At 52.9% G+C, this 18,091-nt stretch overlaps 1 protein-coding gene across 4 annotated transcripts in view; it reads right to left on the bottom strand.

Annotated features, from left to right (window-relative positions):
* Window positions 1-18,091, bottom strand: part of UIMC1 (ubiquitin interaction motif containing 1) — a 36,245-nt gene that overhangs the window by 2,584 nt on the left and 15,570 nt on the right. For 3 of the 4 annotated variants that reach the window (XM_032197230.1, XM_032197231.1, XM_032197232.1), the window contains exons 5-10: window positions 16,910-18,061; window positions 13,471-13,535; window positions 10,931-11,019; window positions 9,928-10,007; window positions 6,676-6,844; window positions 1,226-1,304 (exon numbers count right to left, since the gene is read on the bottom strand). In XM_032197230.1, the coding sequence (XP_032053121.1) occupies window positions 1,226-1,304; window positions 6,676-6,844; window positions 9,928-10,007; window positions 10,931-11,019; window positions 13,471-13,535; window positions 16,910-18,061 (1,634 nt within the window). Of the gene's footprint in view, window positions 1-1,217; window positions 1,305-6,675; window positions 6,845-9,927; window positions 10,008-10,930; window positions 11,020-13,470; window positions 13,536-16,909; window positions 18,062-18,091 lie in introns of all 4 variants that reach the window. The other variant, XM_032197233.1, reaches the window with a different exon arrangement.

Raw genomic sequence — 18,091 nt, 5'->3', positions numbered from 1 at the left:
ATCCACAGAAATGAAGTGCGAGGGCTTTGCAAAAGGGAGTTAAATTCCGCCTGAAAAGCAAACCAAGTGTGTTAAATCAGAGAGACGTTTTACCAGGGCTGGATGAGCTTGTCTGACTAGTAAATCAAGTCTTCCTCTGCACTATCTCCATTTTACATGCCACAGCACGTGCTCCTGCTGGGGGGCTGGCACAGGTGCCCTCTCCCTTGCAGCGCGCTCCTCGAACCCCCTCGTTTGTGCAGGAGATGCCCAGGCTCACGCAGGATGACTGAGTGTGGCTAGGAAGAAAATTACCCGGGGTGAAAGGAGATTGGAGGTCAGGCTTGGCTTTATACGGCTGTAATTGCTTCCACACCAGCTCTCGGCGGGGACCAGAGCATGCAGAAGAGGGCACTGGTTCTTCGGGAGAGCATCCACCCGGGGAGCTGTTCAGGAATGGACCTTCTCCAGGAAGAGACGAGCCCCCAGGGACCAGCCCCAGCAGTGTTGTGTTCAGTTTGATAAGCAGCACTCTCCGAGTAAAACTCACCCCAGGCTCTAAAACGCGTATGGAGAGCCCCCATCGAGCAAAACTCTGCAGTACTTTTCCCGTATTTTCTTTCCAGTCAGTGCTGATTACCCAGATAATGTGTCTAAACAGAAGCTGTCCTCTCTATAATTAGCCTAATTCCATTAGTGATGTTGCCATCCACTGTTTGTAACAGCAAAATTGCTTCCATAGCAGGGATTTTACTGTCAGATCCTCTCTTATGATGCTTTGTGTGGGTGGCAGGAGGAGGGGCTGCATGGGAAGAGATTAAACAAAGCCACTGCTATTCTGAAAGTCTAATTTAATTAAGAATATCACTACAGGTGCCATGTTGACAGCCTCCCTGTCCTAGCCTCTTCTTTTCCCAGGGTTACCAAGCTCAGATCTCCCAGCAGAAACTGCCTGAGTTAGCAACATTTCAGCTCCCTCCACGATGGCCGGAGACCACGCATCCCTGACCCACCATGGGCTTGGCTGAAAGGAATTAGTGCAAAAAATAAGCAAGCAGAGAGCAGCAAATTCCTCTTGTTTCGGTGTAAACATACCCAGCACTGCAAGGAGAGGCGCTAAGCGAAGGCAATTTCTCAGGGAAATGATGCTGTAAGGCCAACAGCCAGCATTTATACAGGGATTAAGACGTCCAGGGACGAGCTGGAGCAGAGAGACAGTCTTGGAGGAGCAAGCATACCTACTTACTTGTCAGTGTCTGAGGCCGCCGGGCCGCTGTCACCACCGGCAGCTTTACTCCTGGCCTCTCTCTGACGCCGGGTGAGCACTGGAGGCAAAACAGACAAGGTTACCTGCCAGCCACCCCCACAGCACCCCTGCACGACGCCCACACCCTTCATTCTTTTCACTAAAGCAGGAGGGATGCAAAGTGAGGCGAAGGAACACGGGACTGGGGTGGCCAGGACCTCAATTCCTGCCAACGCGGGGGCTGGCCAAGCCTCCTTTTTTCGCGGAGGGCTCTGGAAGAAGTTGCCTTCCCCAGGCTGAGAAGCCAGCTAAGCCGTTTCACACCAGCCCTTGCCTTCCAGCAGAAACAGCTGGACCAACAGGATGCAGTTTACAGTAATTTTAAAGCTGACGCACGGCAGCGCAGCAGCCTGGGAGCGGAGCTGCACAGCTGCTCCAGCACCGCCCGCTGCCAAACCAAACACCCGTGTCTGCTGCCGGGCAGGGAGCGTGGGAGCAGCGAGGCTGGGGAGGAAGGAGGGCTGAGGCTGTGCAGGGCCACCAGCCCTTCTGGGACGTGGAAGGAAGAGGCAGCCTTGCTGGGGAGGCACGCAGCTCGTGCTGGGGTGGGAAGGTTCCAACAACTGGCCTCGCAGTCGCTGCGTTGCCCCCACCTTGGTCTGCGCAGCTCCGTGAGGTCTCTGCTCTCCGGTGGCAGCAGGGAAGGTGCTGCTCCGACACGCGGAGGCAGCCAGCGAGGTGCTGGCCTGAGCAGCACGCAGGAGGTGGTCCAACAGTTCCTCCAGCACGCCCGAGCAGCCTCTCCAAAGCTGCTCCCCAGGCACCCGCGGGGAGCACGGCGGAGAATTGCCTCTTTCAGCTGAATTCCTCAGCATATTCCTGCTGACATGCCACCAGCAAAGACCCTCGGGGAACACATTGGATATTTTAGCTCGCTCCACCAGGGACATCCAAGACTCCAGCCCCGAAGCAGATGTCACAGTAAGCACTCTCAGGCAATCTGGCTATGCGGGGGGCAATGCACGGGGCTGTTTTGCAGCCCAGAAGCACTGCTTGCCACACTCCACGCTCTCATTAGGAGAAAGGCCTGGATCCAAGCTACGGGCATGACAAAGCTGTTATTGCTGGCTCATCAGCTGTGCCAAAGGAAGGGATGCACAGAATTTTGTGCGGGACAAAGGGAATCCTCCAGAATTTTTTGCAAAACCCCATTTCCAGAGCGTCAGGCGACCCCCGCGTCTACCCACGGTGCTGACACAGCGAGGCCCTTCCCCTCCTGGCTGTCACTGCTCAGCCACAACCACCAGATGTGCCGCGAGGTCCTCGGGAGCTGCTGGGGCTGGAGGGAGACATCCACGCTGAAGACACAAGCTCGAGCCTTTCCTAGACGTGGACGCTGTCTCGTGGGCGACGACGGATCCCAACAGCCTGCTTCTCACAAGCACCAAAGCAGGCGTCTCTCTTTAGCTCAGCCTGGCCCAGATTTGAGGTGGCAGCGTGCTCGGGAGGACAGCTGAGCACGGCCACCCCCCGGCCCCCCAGCCTGCCCCCCGTGCGTTTGGCAGCGCGGTGAAAGCCGCTCCCCGGCTCGGCGCGCACTTGTTAATATTCCTTTAACACCGTCTCAGGAGCCTCGTGCACCAAGCTCAGGTGTTAATCAGTTCTATTTTCTTCCCAAAGCAGTGAACACATCTGGCATAATGGGCCCATTAGAGATCTCCGGGACCAGCTCTGCGGGTGCCCAGGGGAAGACCCCCAGCTGTGCTGCTGACAGCAGAGGCGCGGGGGAGAGAACAGGGCCGGAGGTGCCGGCGGAGGCGCAGCAGCCAGCCCTCCCCGCTCACATCCCCACAAATGCTGGCGAGGCACGACCCTGCCTGAACACACCAGCAGCCCACGGGACTGGGGGGGTCAGGAGCTTGGGAAAATACTCACTGGGGGGCAAACTCCCAGCCTACAGAGCAGTCCTGAGCCGCTGTGTGATGGGAACCCTGCAATGCCGCCTGGTGCACGGCGCCGTGCTGGGCCGGGTGCTCTGCAGCCTGCGGACGGCCCGTTCACTCCTTCAGCATTTCTCCTGGTTGGTAAATCATCCTCAGCACCTCCCGGGGCTGCCAGGTGAGCTCAGCCAGATGCCGGCACGCAGAGGGGCAAGGCCACATGTTTCCCAGCTCCTCGCCTTGCTGCACGAGCCTTCTGCTCCTCTCTGCACCTGCTTCCCCCACCCTCACCACCAGCCACGCTCCTTTGGGCACGGAATCTTTTCCCTGCACCTATTCTGTTCCTCTTTCCTCTCTATCAGTGCCACCTCTGTCGATGCCAGGAGGTTTTTAACAGCACCGGCACTGCTGCTGCGCTGAAGATTGACAGCTGCATTAGGCTGCATTCGGGGCTCTGGGAGGAAGGGATGTGCAAATCCTCATTTTCCCAGGCTCACCTGGGAACTGAGAAGATGGGAGCACGTAGATGGAGGACGATAGGAATTGAGTACGTCCCAAAGCTCAAGGCGATTTGATGCGCTCAGTAACAGCCAAGACTCACTTCCAGACAGAGAGCAGCAGATCTGTGCACGGGCAGGGGCAGCAGCAGGAGGCAATGAAGCCGGTGGCTCCGTGAAGAGCCCCTCAGCTGGTGGCACGAAGGAAGAGGGAGCTGGCACAGCACTTCCATGGCTCCGCTCATTCACCTGGAATTAACACCGGCCACTGAGCTGGAAACCTGGGACCTGAACCTCCTCCCAGCCTGGTACGGAAGCTAAAGCAACAGCAGGCTCTTCCTTTTTATTTACTCAGACCACAGGAAAATGGAAATTCATGATCAGATTTTCATCCTGTCCAGGTATGTGGCTGTCTGGGCATCCAGCCAGGGCGGCCATGTATATACGTAAGGGAAGCAACTGCAGCTTGTCTTGCCCAGCTGCCTCATTTGAAAACCTGTCCTTAAACATCAGCCAGCCTGAGCTGCCCTCCTTGTACAGCCCCCTGGAAGACTTTGGTGCACGATTAGAAGAGGGGAGAAGAGAAACAAAACCGCCAAGGATCCATCCCTTTGTAATTTTAAAACTGCAAACGCTGCCAGCTACAGCAACCAGCGGTACCGAAGCCATCAGGAGTAAATCCAATTAATAAGTCTGAAGACAGATCAGGAACCCCTGACCCGGTGCAGTGAAGGAAAAGCGAAGCTGTCTTTCCTAACCAGATCAGGACATGGCTCAGAGGGCAGCACTCTGACTGCCTTTCGCACAGGATTGCTGCTCTGCTCCTGAGGAAGCCAGCGCCCAGCCTGGACGTGGTGCTGCAGTGCCAGGGGACAGGCTCTGGACCGACACCCGAGTTGGCATTTGCTTCAGAAAACAGTTCTCCCACCTCGTTTATTCCCCTTGCATTACTTTACCTGCAGGTTTTATGCTAGGAAAAGGTGCCAAGATAGCAGCCCTGGAAGCAGAGCACTTTTGTACCTGCACAGATGTGCCAAGCTACTGCCTGACCTCTGCTGGGCTGAACATCTCCCCCACCTGGCTCATCCCAAATCCCCCCGAGCAGCCCAGCAGCTGGGGTCTTTTAGGGTGATGTTTGTCTCGGTACGCTCGCTGGGAGCTGGAGGGAGGTGCCCTGCAAAGCCCAGCAGGCATCGGGACTCCTCCCCACATTGTTTTCCTCCAAGCTCAAGTGCACAGCTCGGAGCACGGGGAGCCCACAGCTCCATGAAGAGCCCTGGCCCAAACAACACAGGCATCGGTGAGTGTTATGGCTAATAAAGCCTGGTCTCTACAGGGAAAATACTAGAATAACTGGCAATCGAAAACCCAAATTACTGTGATTTTGTCCCAGAACCATTGCTCTGCTTAGAGCCATTACTGCAGACCAAGATCCCTTTTATTCCAGGCTAGTTTTCTTTTTGGGGGGGATTGTTCTGAACAAGGCAGAATAGCAGCGTAGCAATTCCAAAATAACTACCCTGACAAACATCCCCGAGGAGACCGGTCTGGAAGCGGAGTGGAGAGGCCAGCCTTGAACTCTGTCCTGCTGAAAGCCAACACCAAAGGAGAGAATAAATTCCCTTGCACTGCCAAAAATTTCAAAGCCTTCTCCTGATCACAGCCAGGATTCCCCAGGATCAATGGATATACCCACAATCCAGGCACACGGGGGACCCGATTACCGCCGGGCCAAAGCCAGTCCTGCTAAAAGGCATACTAAAAATTCCGCTCTGTTTTGTAGTGCAGATAAGACCTTTATCAGGATGGGAGAGGAACTGTGATGCTGCATGATCCACACGAGCTGTTCCCCCTTTGCACTGGTAGCCGGTTTGTGCCTGCAGAGAGAACTCCCCACCAAAATCCAGCACCGAGCAGTAACAGCTGCTACTCTGGCTCGTGTTGTCTTGACAGGCCCCATGTCACGTCCTCAAAGATTTAGTGTAACAAGGACCTTGTATTTTAAAGCTACATCAACTCTGCATTAAGATTACATGGAGAAACTTCTTCCTGCTGGAGGAGTGCAGAAGCTACAGCTCTTGCACTTGCTCTGATTTGCTCAAATTGCTTAAACATTACAGATTTAGATCACATTTAATAACCCAGTATGCAACTAAAAATTATATATTCACAACCTGCAAAGTTAATCTCATTACAAGCCACTACTTTGATATTACCTGACATTGTGCTAACAGATTTTACATTTCAAGCAGCAGCTAAAGCATAACTTATTGAATACGCTGATAGCCAACTGGTGTATTTGTTCACTTAAGCTCTACAAAGGTTGGCTACAGAAAACTGACACAGAAGAGTGCAAAGAGGATTTAATACGGGCATTCTGATTGCACTTCTATGCCTCACTCTTCACATGAAGGAGAAAAATTTGAGCTCCCAGATCAATAGCCATCATTTTGCAATTTTGGAGGAGCAAGAGGGAAACTTTTTTTGCAATCCCTTCCTGCTGAACAAGCCATTTTTGCACATACAAATGTCAGGCTCATTGCACAGTGCAGGCTGTACTCGGAGCGGTACAGAACATTCTCATTTCTTAAGAGGCCTGAAGGATGCTCACCCGCATGGCTCTGGAGCCTGCCATTTTCTATCCGTGGCAAATCCTCTGCAGGTCCTCACTAAACTCAAAATAGATGTGCCTTGCAAACATCGTGTGAAACAGCCAGGTCTCGAGCCTTGGGTAATGCTCAGCTTATAGACCTTCCCCGGGACTAATACTGGGGTCGGTTATGAAGCCGATCAGAGCGAAGAGCTCTGTGCAGGAGGTGCTGGAAATTATTACAGTCTCCAGCTACACTCTCCTGGCCAGCTCTGAGATGGACCAAGGCAGAGAGGACAAACCTCCCGACCTGCCACGCCACACACCAAATATCCCAGGAGGAAAAGGATTCCAGCACCCGGCTGCAAGTGCCAGGAGAGGGAGGCCAGCACAAAAAGCAAATATACAGCGAGTTTGGCAGACCTGGGCTGTCCTCGGCAGGCTCCTCTCCCACGACGCCGTTGCAGTACATAGCGTGCAGCTCGATCTCTGCAGCTGGAAAGCCTTTGTCGCACAGCGGGCACGACACGCGGTCAGCAGCTGTGGGACTGCCCTCAGCCAGAGCCCTGCCAGCATTTTCGTCTTCACTGGCCTAAGGAAGGAGAGGAAAAGCAGACAGTTAGTGGTGTTGGTTCTTTTTTTGGTAGCTGCAGTGCTCTGTGCTGGCTGGTAGCTGCTCACCCTCCTAGAGACTTGCTTTTTCTTGGTAAGTTTTATTCTCCCTTCCTCACACACAGGTCAGAAATAACACCACTGCCTGAGTAAACTGTGCAGCACTAATGTCTAATTCTTCTTCCAAAGGCAACATGTCCTGCTGAATCATGGTGAAGCCTCCCTGCACAGCCGTGCACACCGTTTAAGGCAAACACCACCTATCCTAACAGAAAAACGGCAAAGCCTCCATTAATCAGGAAAGCTCAGAAGCGAAACTGATGGGAAATTCATGGGGCAAAGCGAGAGTTCAACACCTGACTTGTGCTCATCACTTTCTGGACACGATCCACACTACAGAGGCTGCGCTGTCTGGGAACACAGCTTTCCCCAGGACGAAGGGAGGCTGCGGCACGGCGAGATCGCTGGGGAAGCTCCTGCTCAACGGGGAACGTGGCTGGAGCAGCATCAGAGGTGACACAGACCCACGAGAGGCAGCGCAGTCAAAAACCCCGTGCCACACAGCATTACTAACAGGGGCTCGTTGCCAGGGCAAAATGTCACAGCCCGTGTTTGTTCATTAACACTTCCCCACGCTCTCTCTGTGCGTTGGTTACCCAGCTGCAGAGGTGCCCCACTACAAAGCCCAGCACCACAGGCTGCTCCCTGCGCTGCTCCTGATCCCTGGACGCAGCAGGCTGCCCCCATCTCACTCACAGTTCGGGCTCTGCCAAGTCAGGCTTGCTACAAAATCTCTCCATATTTCAAAGAGAAATGTTTTTCCCCCTCTCCATTAAAAATTATTTAAATATTAACCATGTAGAAGAAACCTAGAGGGAAATAGCATAGGAGGGCTTTCTGTTCGTAGGGCTAAGCAGTGACATGTGCAGTAAAACTGCTGTCTGCATCCCTCCAACGGTGCAATTTCAGGGAAGCAGTAAGCAGGGCCAGCCACGATGCTCGGTGCTGCTGGAGCACGTTGTCATATTTCTTGGTTTAACACTTGCTTTGCCAAAAGAGGGCCTGATGCTGAGCATCCGTCCTCATTTTTATGTTCCAAAGGGAGGGAGAGCGCTTGGTTGACTCAGAGAGGCTCTGCAAGAAATTGCACGACTGCGTCTTAAACTTGAGAATCCAAGTCAGAAAATTCATCTTTCCCAGACACCGCCTGACAGGCGATGGTACCGACCCCCAAAAACACTGCACTGATTTCCAGGGAGACTCTGCACTAGGTTTCTACGGAGGAGTTGCCACAAGAGTTCCTCCAGCCAAACGCAAGCTGTTGGAGCACATCGCTTGCAGCATTAGCACTCATCCCCTGCTCTCACTTCTCAGTGTCACTACATCCCGCGAAGTCCTCACCGTGGGGCGTTACAAAGAGGAGTCATAAAAAAACAAGATGTGTCAAATATGAATGATCGGATCAAACCCGCATTATCCTAGTCAGACAACACAGCAAAAAAAAAAATGATGGGAAAAGCAGCAGGCACCGTGCCTTCGAGCTGCCATTTTTAAATCAGTCTTAGGAGATCACCGGTTCCACACGCCCTGCCCGCCTACATTCAGTGGTAAATTACTAATTTTAAATGGAAATGCAACACGCTGTAACAAAAGATACCGCAGCCCTGAAACGGCGTGCACAAAACCTTGCAGTAGCAGTCCGGAAAACCTCGACTGCGGAGCCAGTCACCCCCAGCAGAGGCAGGGACCGGCGCCTCCCCTCTCTAGCAGGGCAAATTGCCTACGAGAGGCAGCGCTCGCAGCCAGCAACCAGCCAAGAGCGATGCTAGAGGCTGAGCTCAAGAACAAGACTCCCGTGTCCTGGCTCAGCATCTGCGAGGAAGGAGTCGGTCCCAGCAGTCCCTGCCTGCTTCGTGCTAACTGCTGATCCGCGGGCAGCTGCTGCTGCCGCCTGCCTGGGAGGCTGCGGGCTGGGGCTGGTGCCGAGGATAACGCTGTGGGACAGCCCCTAGGAAGCCCCAGCACCTTGTCCTGCCAAACGGGCCATCAGCGTGCCTGCAGGGCTGAGGCACAGCTCTGCACAGGACCGCAGCCGCTGCCCGCCGCAGTCTCTGATCGACTGAGCAGCGCTGCGAGGGACCTGCGGAAGGGAAGGAGCACGGGAGCAGAACTTAATAAATTAAGAGGCCCGCGACGATGAGGCTTCGGAGCTGCAGACGCGCCGTACGAGCTGCAGGCTGCCCGAGTGAGCTTCCCACAAATGAATCCTCTTGTCGAGAGCTGCGCGGCTCTGTATTCATGTACCCTGCCAGAGGAGCACTTGGCAACCCCTTTGATATCGCTCTCTAAATTAATAGACAAAGGGAGTTTTATCAGAAGCAGGAACTGAAGTCAGATGTCGCTACAGTGACAGCTGCGAGGCAATTGCTGCACAGGTGTGACAACACAGGGAGAGCAGCCACACAACAGCGCACATCTGTACCGGGAGCCGAGAGGACGGCCCCGCCACTGGCTCACTGCTGCTGCTAACCATTACTGCATACAAATCGAGGTTCCTGGGCCCAGCTCCCTCTCCTTGGGCTGCAAGCCACCACCAGCCCTCAACACCTCGTTGCTATCTTTATCCTAACCCAGCCCCCTTGGGTCAATCTCTGCTCAGCCTCTTGGAGATGGTCTGTGGCCAACAACCGCCGGTGTTCAGAGGACTGTAACAGGTAAAATTGTGTCCTAACACGAGTAACTGAGGTCCCTCTGCACCACTGAGCACTGCACTTCTGACCCTGGGCAAGCACCAGGCTGCTGTCCCCACCGAGGACGTCCTCCAGCACAGCAGTGCATGGGATACAGAAGAATGAGCTGCAGCTGATAACAAATCTCCAACTACAAGACTGAGAAGCTCCAGATGCAGCTGGCCAAAAGGGATTGGAACTACAAAGCAGCAGAGAAAAGTGAATGGAGAAGTGTTCACGAGGATCAGGGAAATGCTAGCACAGCCCAGCTGAACAGAAGATCTAGCGAGCAGCACTGGAAACACGACAGATCCTCAGCTTCAGGCTCTTTTACCTGCATAGGTGAGTCCTTGCTGGACAAGCAGAGCTCTTCTCTCTCTGGCTCAGCAGCTTCCAGTGGACTCGGCTGGGTCTCTGCAGAAAAACAGCTCCATGTCAGCGCAGCTTTGTGGCCCCCAAACTTTCTCCTCGCTTGATGTAACTTAACCCGTTTCGTAACAGCGTTTTCACAGTTTTAAAACATTTTTTTAGACTTGTCACAAATGTTATCAGACAATGTGCAACAACACAGCTGGATGAGGGGTTAGGAGTCACAGCACAATGGTGTGAGGACAGAGCCACTGCAGCTTTGCAGCTTCATGGAGAGTGAGACTAGACTCAGGGAAAGTGTGTGGGACACTGCTGGGATAGAGGCAATGCAAGAATAGAGATCGGCCTCGCATCTGAGGAGCACAGCAAACACAGCTCCCATTCTGTGGTCTGTCACGCTCTCACACCATCAGGCCTCCAGGCTTTCCTTCGCAACAAAACGTGCCTCCAAGCACTGCCATGGCCTCTCCCTACAGCTGCTCATCACCAGGAGCGGGCTCTTCATCACTTCCCTCACTTAAAACCCTGAACTGGAACATCTCAAATGTGGTAGGAGAGACCAAGGAAGAAAAACTTGTTGGTCCCAAACAGTCTTAATTAATGCGAGACCAAAAAAAATTACTTCAGCTCTCATGCTTTACATATCTTGACAGTGAAAAATGTGAACGTTTCCTGATAGCCTTGCAGAGACCACACCTGGCACTGCGTTTGGAACGACCCCTCTGGTCTCACCGGCAGCAAGCACCCAGCTATTTCTGGCCACAGAGCTGCAACATTGTCTTAGAGGGAATGGGTCCAAAACCAGGGAACGAAAACAAAATTATACAGATAATTTCAGCCCTGATAAACACAGCTGGGAAGGAAAACTTGTTTTGTTCAAATGCTTTGCAAATTCTTTTATTTTCTCTGCATTTTATAAGTGTGTAACATTCATTTCATAGCTCGGAACATTCCCAGGTGCCTCTTACCTGGGCAAACAGAGATCTCTTCTTCAGCAGAGTTTTCTGTGGCAATATCTGGGCTCCTTCCGCTGCCAAGTGGGGTCAACACGGAGATGCTGTTCAAAACATAAATATAAAACTCAAATCCAGCAGGTGTGACAACACGCCCCTGCCTGTCCTGCACAGTTCAGAAGAGCAGAGCACTCTGCCATTTCCAGGTGGTCATTATTTGATAGCCAGAAACGATCAGGATAACAAACACATTGCTACAAAATGCTGTCCTAAGCAGAAACTCCCCAAAGAACTAATTTTCATATAGTGACCCTTTGTGTCTTTATGGAGGGCTTCTATCTCATGTGAGGGGAGCAAAAATACCTGCAGGGCTCTCCTGCTTCTTTCTGCTCTTAGATCTGGGAGCTGTGCAGGTACCATCTTCCATCTGGGGAACAAAACCCTCGGAGAGGAAAGACACAGACTTGCTCAATCCTGCATTACTCCCTCCTTCTTTGCACTAATTTCCTTTCTCATCGCTGCACATGGCAGGCAGGAGCAGCAAGGATGCAGCACGATGCCAGGCCTCCCTTCAAGTCCTAGTGGCAGCGGCGTGGCCACTCCTTGGCACAGCACCGCACGCGGCCCCGCTCCTTTTAACCTTCATGTTCCTCTGTTTTTTTCCACCGAGCACAGTGTCTCTCCGAAACAGGCAGGCATTGCTGAGTAAGTCTGGCACCCATGCTGACACTCTCCGCGCTTTGCATGGCTTCCTGATTAGTCTGATCAAGTATGCAAGAACACACTTAAAAAACATGAATCCCCACACTGACAAATAGAAGATTTATTAGGCTCAACCACAGGCCTCAGAGAGGAGAGAACAGACGCTGCTGATTTATGATAAATAACAAAATTCTGATAGGAAATCACAAGTGGCTTTTCTCTCTAAATAAAGCATCTCAAAGCATTTGTTATGAATCCAGGCTGAGCATGTTTTACTCTGTGTCTAACATCAGGGCTCACTTCAAAAGGACTCGCACAAAACAACTTGCTATGACATTTATAAAATGGGCTAATCAATTTGAAGTCAAACCACATTTCTTGCTACACCAACTATCTCCTGGTAACAAAGCCTATAATCATTTATTAAAACCCCAATCTACCATGCTCTGCACACAGCATAAAACAATCAAGCAGAGTGGCCTGCAGAAAGCAAAGAAGCCACTCTGCTGCTTCCACAACTGCTCCAACACCTCCCGACAGCTCGGAGAGGCGTTTTCCTATTAAGCATCGCCGAGGCCAGCAGCTCGGGGTGCCCGAGCCTCCCCAGGGGGAGGACTGCTGTGGCAAATTACCAGGAGCCAGATGGCAAACCTTAACGTGCACCGAACTGCGAAGACTGCAGCCTTTTGATTCTGTCGTGCTGCAGATGTGCCAGCTGCCAGGCGAGGGGCTGCAGCAGGCAGGTGAGTCCCGGCCTCGGGGGGAGCATCCCCAGCCAGCCCCAGCAGGAGGAGATCTCCCTCTCAGCACATTCAGCCCCGGCCTCTCCTGCCTCGAGCAGGAGGGAGGCAGATCTCCAGAGCGTACACCTCGGTGCCTTTTGCTCTGACACAGCAGCAAACGCTCATCTGTCACAGGCACATCAGCTCCTGCAGGCTCCTTTTGCTCCCCAAGGCGAGCTTTAAGCTTGTTAGAAAGGTGCAAGCAACAGCAGGTTGTTATTAACCACTCGGGCCAATGCTGTTAGACCTAAGAAAAGTTGGCAGTTTTGTTTCAAAACAGGTTTAAATTTTAAAAACCCAGTCAATAAATAATAATAATAATAATAAAAAAAACGTTATCTGCCCTCTCTTGCAACTTGCTCCTTGAATCCTCTCCCTTTTGACCTTCTCACAGCCTTCATTGCAGAACTGCATCCCCCAGGAAGTAAAGAAAAAAAGGGGGGAAAAAAAAAGACTAGGCTTAAATCTGAGGAAAATCATGTTGACTTGTCCCACACCTGTCATCTGCTGAAGTGGCTTTTCTGGAGCACTGCACTCTATCTTTGGCTGATAGGCAGTGCCGTCTGGCTTCCTCCTCCCTTCTTTCCTCTTCAGCAGCAAGGCAAGAATATAAAAATACACACAGAAATTCTGTAAACCATTCACCATGCTGCATATGTGCCTTCAAAGGCAGAGCATGTGATCACGCTGCTGTAACTCACCTTTAGCTCACCTACCCATCTCCACAGCTTTACTGTACCGTGTCAAATTAGCTTCAGAGGGTAAGGATCAAGTCCTCTTACTTGTACAAGGATGTACTCGCACGTTTTAGAGAGCAAGAACAATAACTGATCCCTTCTCCCCAGTTGTGCCTCTCAGAGAGGCTGCTCCCGAGCCGTGTGTTTCCAGGGACAGGGCTGAGCAGCAGCTGCACGCTCCCTTCCAGCAGGACCTGCTGCTGGAGCCTCCACAGCTCCCAGGGCTTCAGCAAGCCCCACACAGACCGTGCCCCAAACTGCTCCTGGTGGGAGGATGAGCCCACGTCCCCAGGGCGAGCCCACGGACCCGGGTTGCTGAATTCCCCCTCCTCACCTCTGTGCAGCCTGCATGGGTTCCCCACCTCCGCGTGCATCCTCTGCAGACAGCACCTGGGAGGCCTGGAAAAGAAAAAAAAAATTCGGATATTGTATAAAACACCACACAGCTAAGCAGGCCAGACAGGCTCTGCTGGGTCATCAGGTTCTGTGTGCAGCATGGCTTTTCTTTTTCCTTTTCTTCCAGAAGCAGCTAAGTATCTGTCCTGAACTTGTCAGCTTTTGGCCTCCGCTGCTCCTTTCGGTAAGGAGCTCAGCAGCGCTCTGCAGCAGTGCCTGGCAGTACTTCTGGCTGCCCAGCCGTCTTCCTGGACAGCCCACATCCATCCGTTCTCATGCCAACCTTGTCCTTCACGTCCACAGTCCCTGCCTGCTCCCAGCACCCATCCCGATGGTGGCAGCGATCACAGCCCTTGCCCAGCCCCATTTGTGCTGAGCCGAACCACCCAGGGCTCTGGGTGTCTTCAAGCACTCCAGCAGCCCTCACCCACCCCGCTTTAAGATCCATTTTTCTGAGTTTGGGTGACCTGATCAACTGGTACAGCTGCCGGCTGACCACGAGGAGCGCTTTTCTGAGATTCCTACAGATAAAATCTGTTGCATTTTTCCCAGCTGGGTAATCAGCTGTCCTATCAAAGAGCGGGGACAGATTAACCTGCACAATCTGCAGCGGGTAAATCCATGTGCATTTTATCCCATTTTTCATTTACCTCTCCGACTCCACTTATTCTCTCCTTTAAAATTTGTTCAAAAGCCTTGTGTGTTGCCAAGGTCAGGCTAACATGTCAGTCATTACCCGGCTCCCTTTCTTCTCCCTCCGTGTACACATCACGCTTGCCATTCTCTAATCAGATGGAATTACAACGGTTTATTAGCAGTCCTCGCTGGCAGGCCCGCGATTTCTCATGCCGTTTCTCCAAGAAATCCAAGGGGTTTTTCCTCCCTCCTCCTCTCAGGGTTTGATTTCCACCAGAGGTTTCAGCTTCCATCAACCCCGGTACGAGATGGCTGCTGCGCCTCCCCAGCAAGCCTCAACACAAAGCCTCATGCCACATTTCCCTAAAGTGACTCCAGCCCCAAAATATTCTGTTTCATCTACACCCTTCTTTATTTCTTCGCAGCCTAACACATCATTAACATAAAATACCACACCTCCTCCTCTACTTTTTGTTGTTGTTGTTGAGCTGCACATATCTGAGGAGTCACAAACCCTCTCACAACCGCTGCCACAATTTCATTTTTCCTGGTGTATACGTTTTAAGGTATGGCACTAATTCAGGTCACCAGATTCCAGCCCTCCAGAATTGGGTCGTTTTCCTCTGAATCTTTTAAGAGGCCACGAGTCCCCCGACCTTGTTTGAAAGGCTACGAAGGAATTTATGCCACTAGCACTGAGGTTTGTCGGGGCAGGTTCAGGGGCTAGGAGACGTCTGCACCACAATGACCGCTCGGGTTGCCCATTGCCGCGGTGGAAGGTCGCTGCCCACTGCAGGCGAGGGGTTTCAGAGCATCACGAGGCTTTTTCAAGGGCAGCTGTGAGCCCGCAGGGATGGTTTCTGGCCTCAGCACAGCCCCAAATCTCCTGCTGTCCTCCCCCGGCAAAGCAGCCCCCGGCGGCACTGGGACCGAGGCACGCAGCACATCGGGGACAGCGCTGCCCTGTGCCTGTCCTTTGTCACCGCCGCTGGAATTGTATTTGATAGAGGAGAAAAAATGGAGGCGAGGCACAAGCAAACATCAAACAGATCGATCCTGCAAGTAAATCACCTGCGCTGGCCTCAGCGTGCGACTGCGCAGAGAGGCGAAAGGAGAAGGGAGCAACCTCTCGAGCCAGGAGGCAGATGGAAGGTATTTAGACATCCTTCTCTCTCCACTAAACAGAAGACTGGCAAATTTTTGCCCGGGGTTGAAATTTTCAAGCTTGCTCCTCCCCTTGGTTTTTCACCTTAAAAATATCAGGAAGATGAAATCTCCACGCACTTACAGCTCCTTAGGAGAGCTCTTGTGGTCAGGATGAGTACATTACAAGTTCCCACTCAGCACCACTAAAACCACTTTCTCCCCAAGAATTAATTAAGCATTAGCATTACACGGATAATAAGAGAAAAAAAACACCCATATTTTTCAATACTAATTAAAAGTTCATGCCCCTCCCAGCTGCTGTAGCTTCCCGAGGGGTTTAGCGCGCACAGCCGCAGATCTGCAGCCACCCCAATCTTCCGGAGTACCACGACTTCAGTTTCCAAAGAAAAAGACAGGGAGGGGAAAAAAATAAGAACAGTTTGCCTTAAGAACCCTTCAGATCGTTTGTAACCATCCAAAAGAAATGAAAAAGGCACAAGTCTGCTTCTTTCCTCTGCAGGTCACCTCTAAGGCTTGTTTAAATCTGTATCCGCTACACCCAGCCAAAGCACTGTCACCAAAAGTCACTTTTCAGCACAGGCTGCTCTGCACTTTTTCTGCAAGCAGAAAATGCAGACATGACGTTTTTCTTAAGTGTTCAATATTACAAGACAGAATATAAATATCACAAAACAAGTTAAGTATCTTTCTAACACCAGGGTAAATGATCAAATACACTCGAAAACAGGAACAACAGAGCCGAGGCTTCAGTCATAGAGAAGATAAAGTTATACAATGATCCGGGAGTGAAGTCATTATGAAAAATGAGGGTTGGAAAAGGCTGACACAAACCTAAAATACAGCAGTAATAAATACTTCATCTGACTAGCAATCTGTTTAAACTTAGCAGTGACAGAAAGCTGCCTTCCGCTCCAGCGAGAGAGCCCTGACAGAGACAGAGGCTGACACCTAGCGTCTACCAGCCCCAACAAGCAGGCGCGGACAGAAGGTGCCCAGGCACGGGAGCGAGGACAGCGAGCGCTGCTGTCGTGACAGATCTCGTGACAGATCACCCCAGGCAGGCAGAACGCACCTGCAAGCAGGCCCAGCCCGTCAGAGCTGCGAGCAGAGCACCACGAGGGAACAGAGCACCCGCAGGAGCGCAGCACTCAGCCGGGGAGGCGAAAAGGAGAGGCTGCAGTGTGAGAACAGCCACGTTTCTGTCTGCGGAGGGAAACACAGAGCTCCTCACGCGGCCACAGGTTTCTAAGCTGGTTTGCCAGAGCGTTGTCTCGGTGCCCTGACGCCCTGCCAGGCTACACCCCTCCGAGAAGGAAGCGTCAGCTGGAAGTCTTTATCTCGGTGGTGCAGTGATGGACAGCTGCCAGGCTGCACGATGCCCCCACCACTTCTGAGCCGGGAAATCAGCCTGCAGGCTTTTCCTCTCCCTTGCACAGCACGCTGGGTGGCTGGGGGAGGCAGCCCCTAAATTTAAGAGGAGCGCTTATCAGCGGCGCCTGCTTTGCAGGAGGGGCTGAATCCTAAAATGGAGGGAAGAGCGCGACTGCTGAACCGTTGCTCGTCACAGCTCTTACCTGGCAGTAGCTCGTGGTCGGCTCGTCATCGGAAGTGGAGTTCTTCTCCTCTTCCATGTTGTGCCCTGGACTCTCTGCCTCCCTCCTCTTCGAAGGGAGGAGCCAGGTGATGCTCTCGCACTCCTTCTGCATGTCTGGGTCTCCATCTTCGGCATCATCGGCGACCCCATTCTCTCTACTTATCTGCTCCCCCTTCCCAAGCTCATTTCGGCTCGAGGAAGAAGAGCTGGGCACGACTGGGTTTCCAAACTCCTTCTTATGCAACAGCTGCCTCTGAGCCTGCTTCAGGCTCTTCTGGTACACCTCCAGCTGACACAAGATGACTTTGGTGTACTGGTTGGGGTCCACCCCTTTGGGGCAGAAGGGGATGCCCCAGTAATAGTGTACTGTGTCTCTCGCCTCCTCCTGCTTGTGCTTCTCCTCGGCCACATTTGGCACGCAGACCTCAGGGGAACTGTCAGGCACCTCCTCCTGCTCTGTGGAAGCGCAGGCTCTGGCAGCGTGCTTGGGCTTTGAGGTGTGTTTGGGACCTGTCCCTCCACTGCTCCTCCTGGGGCTGCCACTCTCCTCCACGGCCCAGCTCTTCCAGAGGCTGCCCGAGCTCCCAGCACTGGCCTCTCCCGTGGAGTGGTCAGTGCAGGGCAGGGGCTGCTCTTTTGGCTCGTGGCCTGCTGCTTTGGAAGAGCTGGAGGGGCTCGCAAACAGTCTCCGAGGTGTGAGTTGCCAGGAGCCCGAAGACGCCCTGCCAAAGGTGGGACTCAGAGACACGAGGTCCTCTCCCAGGGTGCTGGGCGACACGTTACTGGAATCACTTTTAGGCGGCGAGGAAGGCTTCTCACTTGACCTTGTCAGAGGCTGGCTCTTCCCCGGAGACACGATTATGCTGGATACTAGGGAGCTTTCAACGATTTCCTGGCTTAACCTCCTCAACACTACGAGGGGGCTCCGGGCGACATCCATCTGTCCGTTCCCATCAGCTCTGGTGCTCTGCGAGTGGGAGCTGCCCTCGGAGCGAGGGGTGTCGGGGCGCAGCGCCAGGCCTCCCAGGAGCTCACAGCCTTCTTGCTCAGCGGGGCGGCTTTGGCCTGGTGTGCCCAGCACTTCTTCAGACAGCTGGGGGGTTGCATCAGAGGACTCCGAGGGCTGACAGCTCTGAAAGACAAGAGGTTGATTCTCCGAGAG

Source organism: Aythya fuligula, chromosome 14 (genome assembly GCF_009819795.1).
Source record: "Aythya fuligula isolate bAytFul2 chromosome 14, bAytFul2.pri, whole genome shotgun sequence".
NCBI lineage: Eukaryota > Metazoa > Chordata > Aves > Anseriformes > Anatidae > Aythya > Aythya fuligula.
This window is presented reverse-complemented; position numbering and strand designations above follow the sequence as displayed.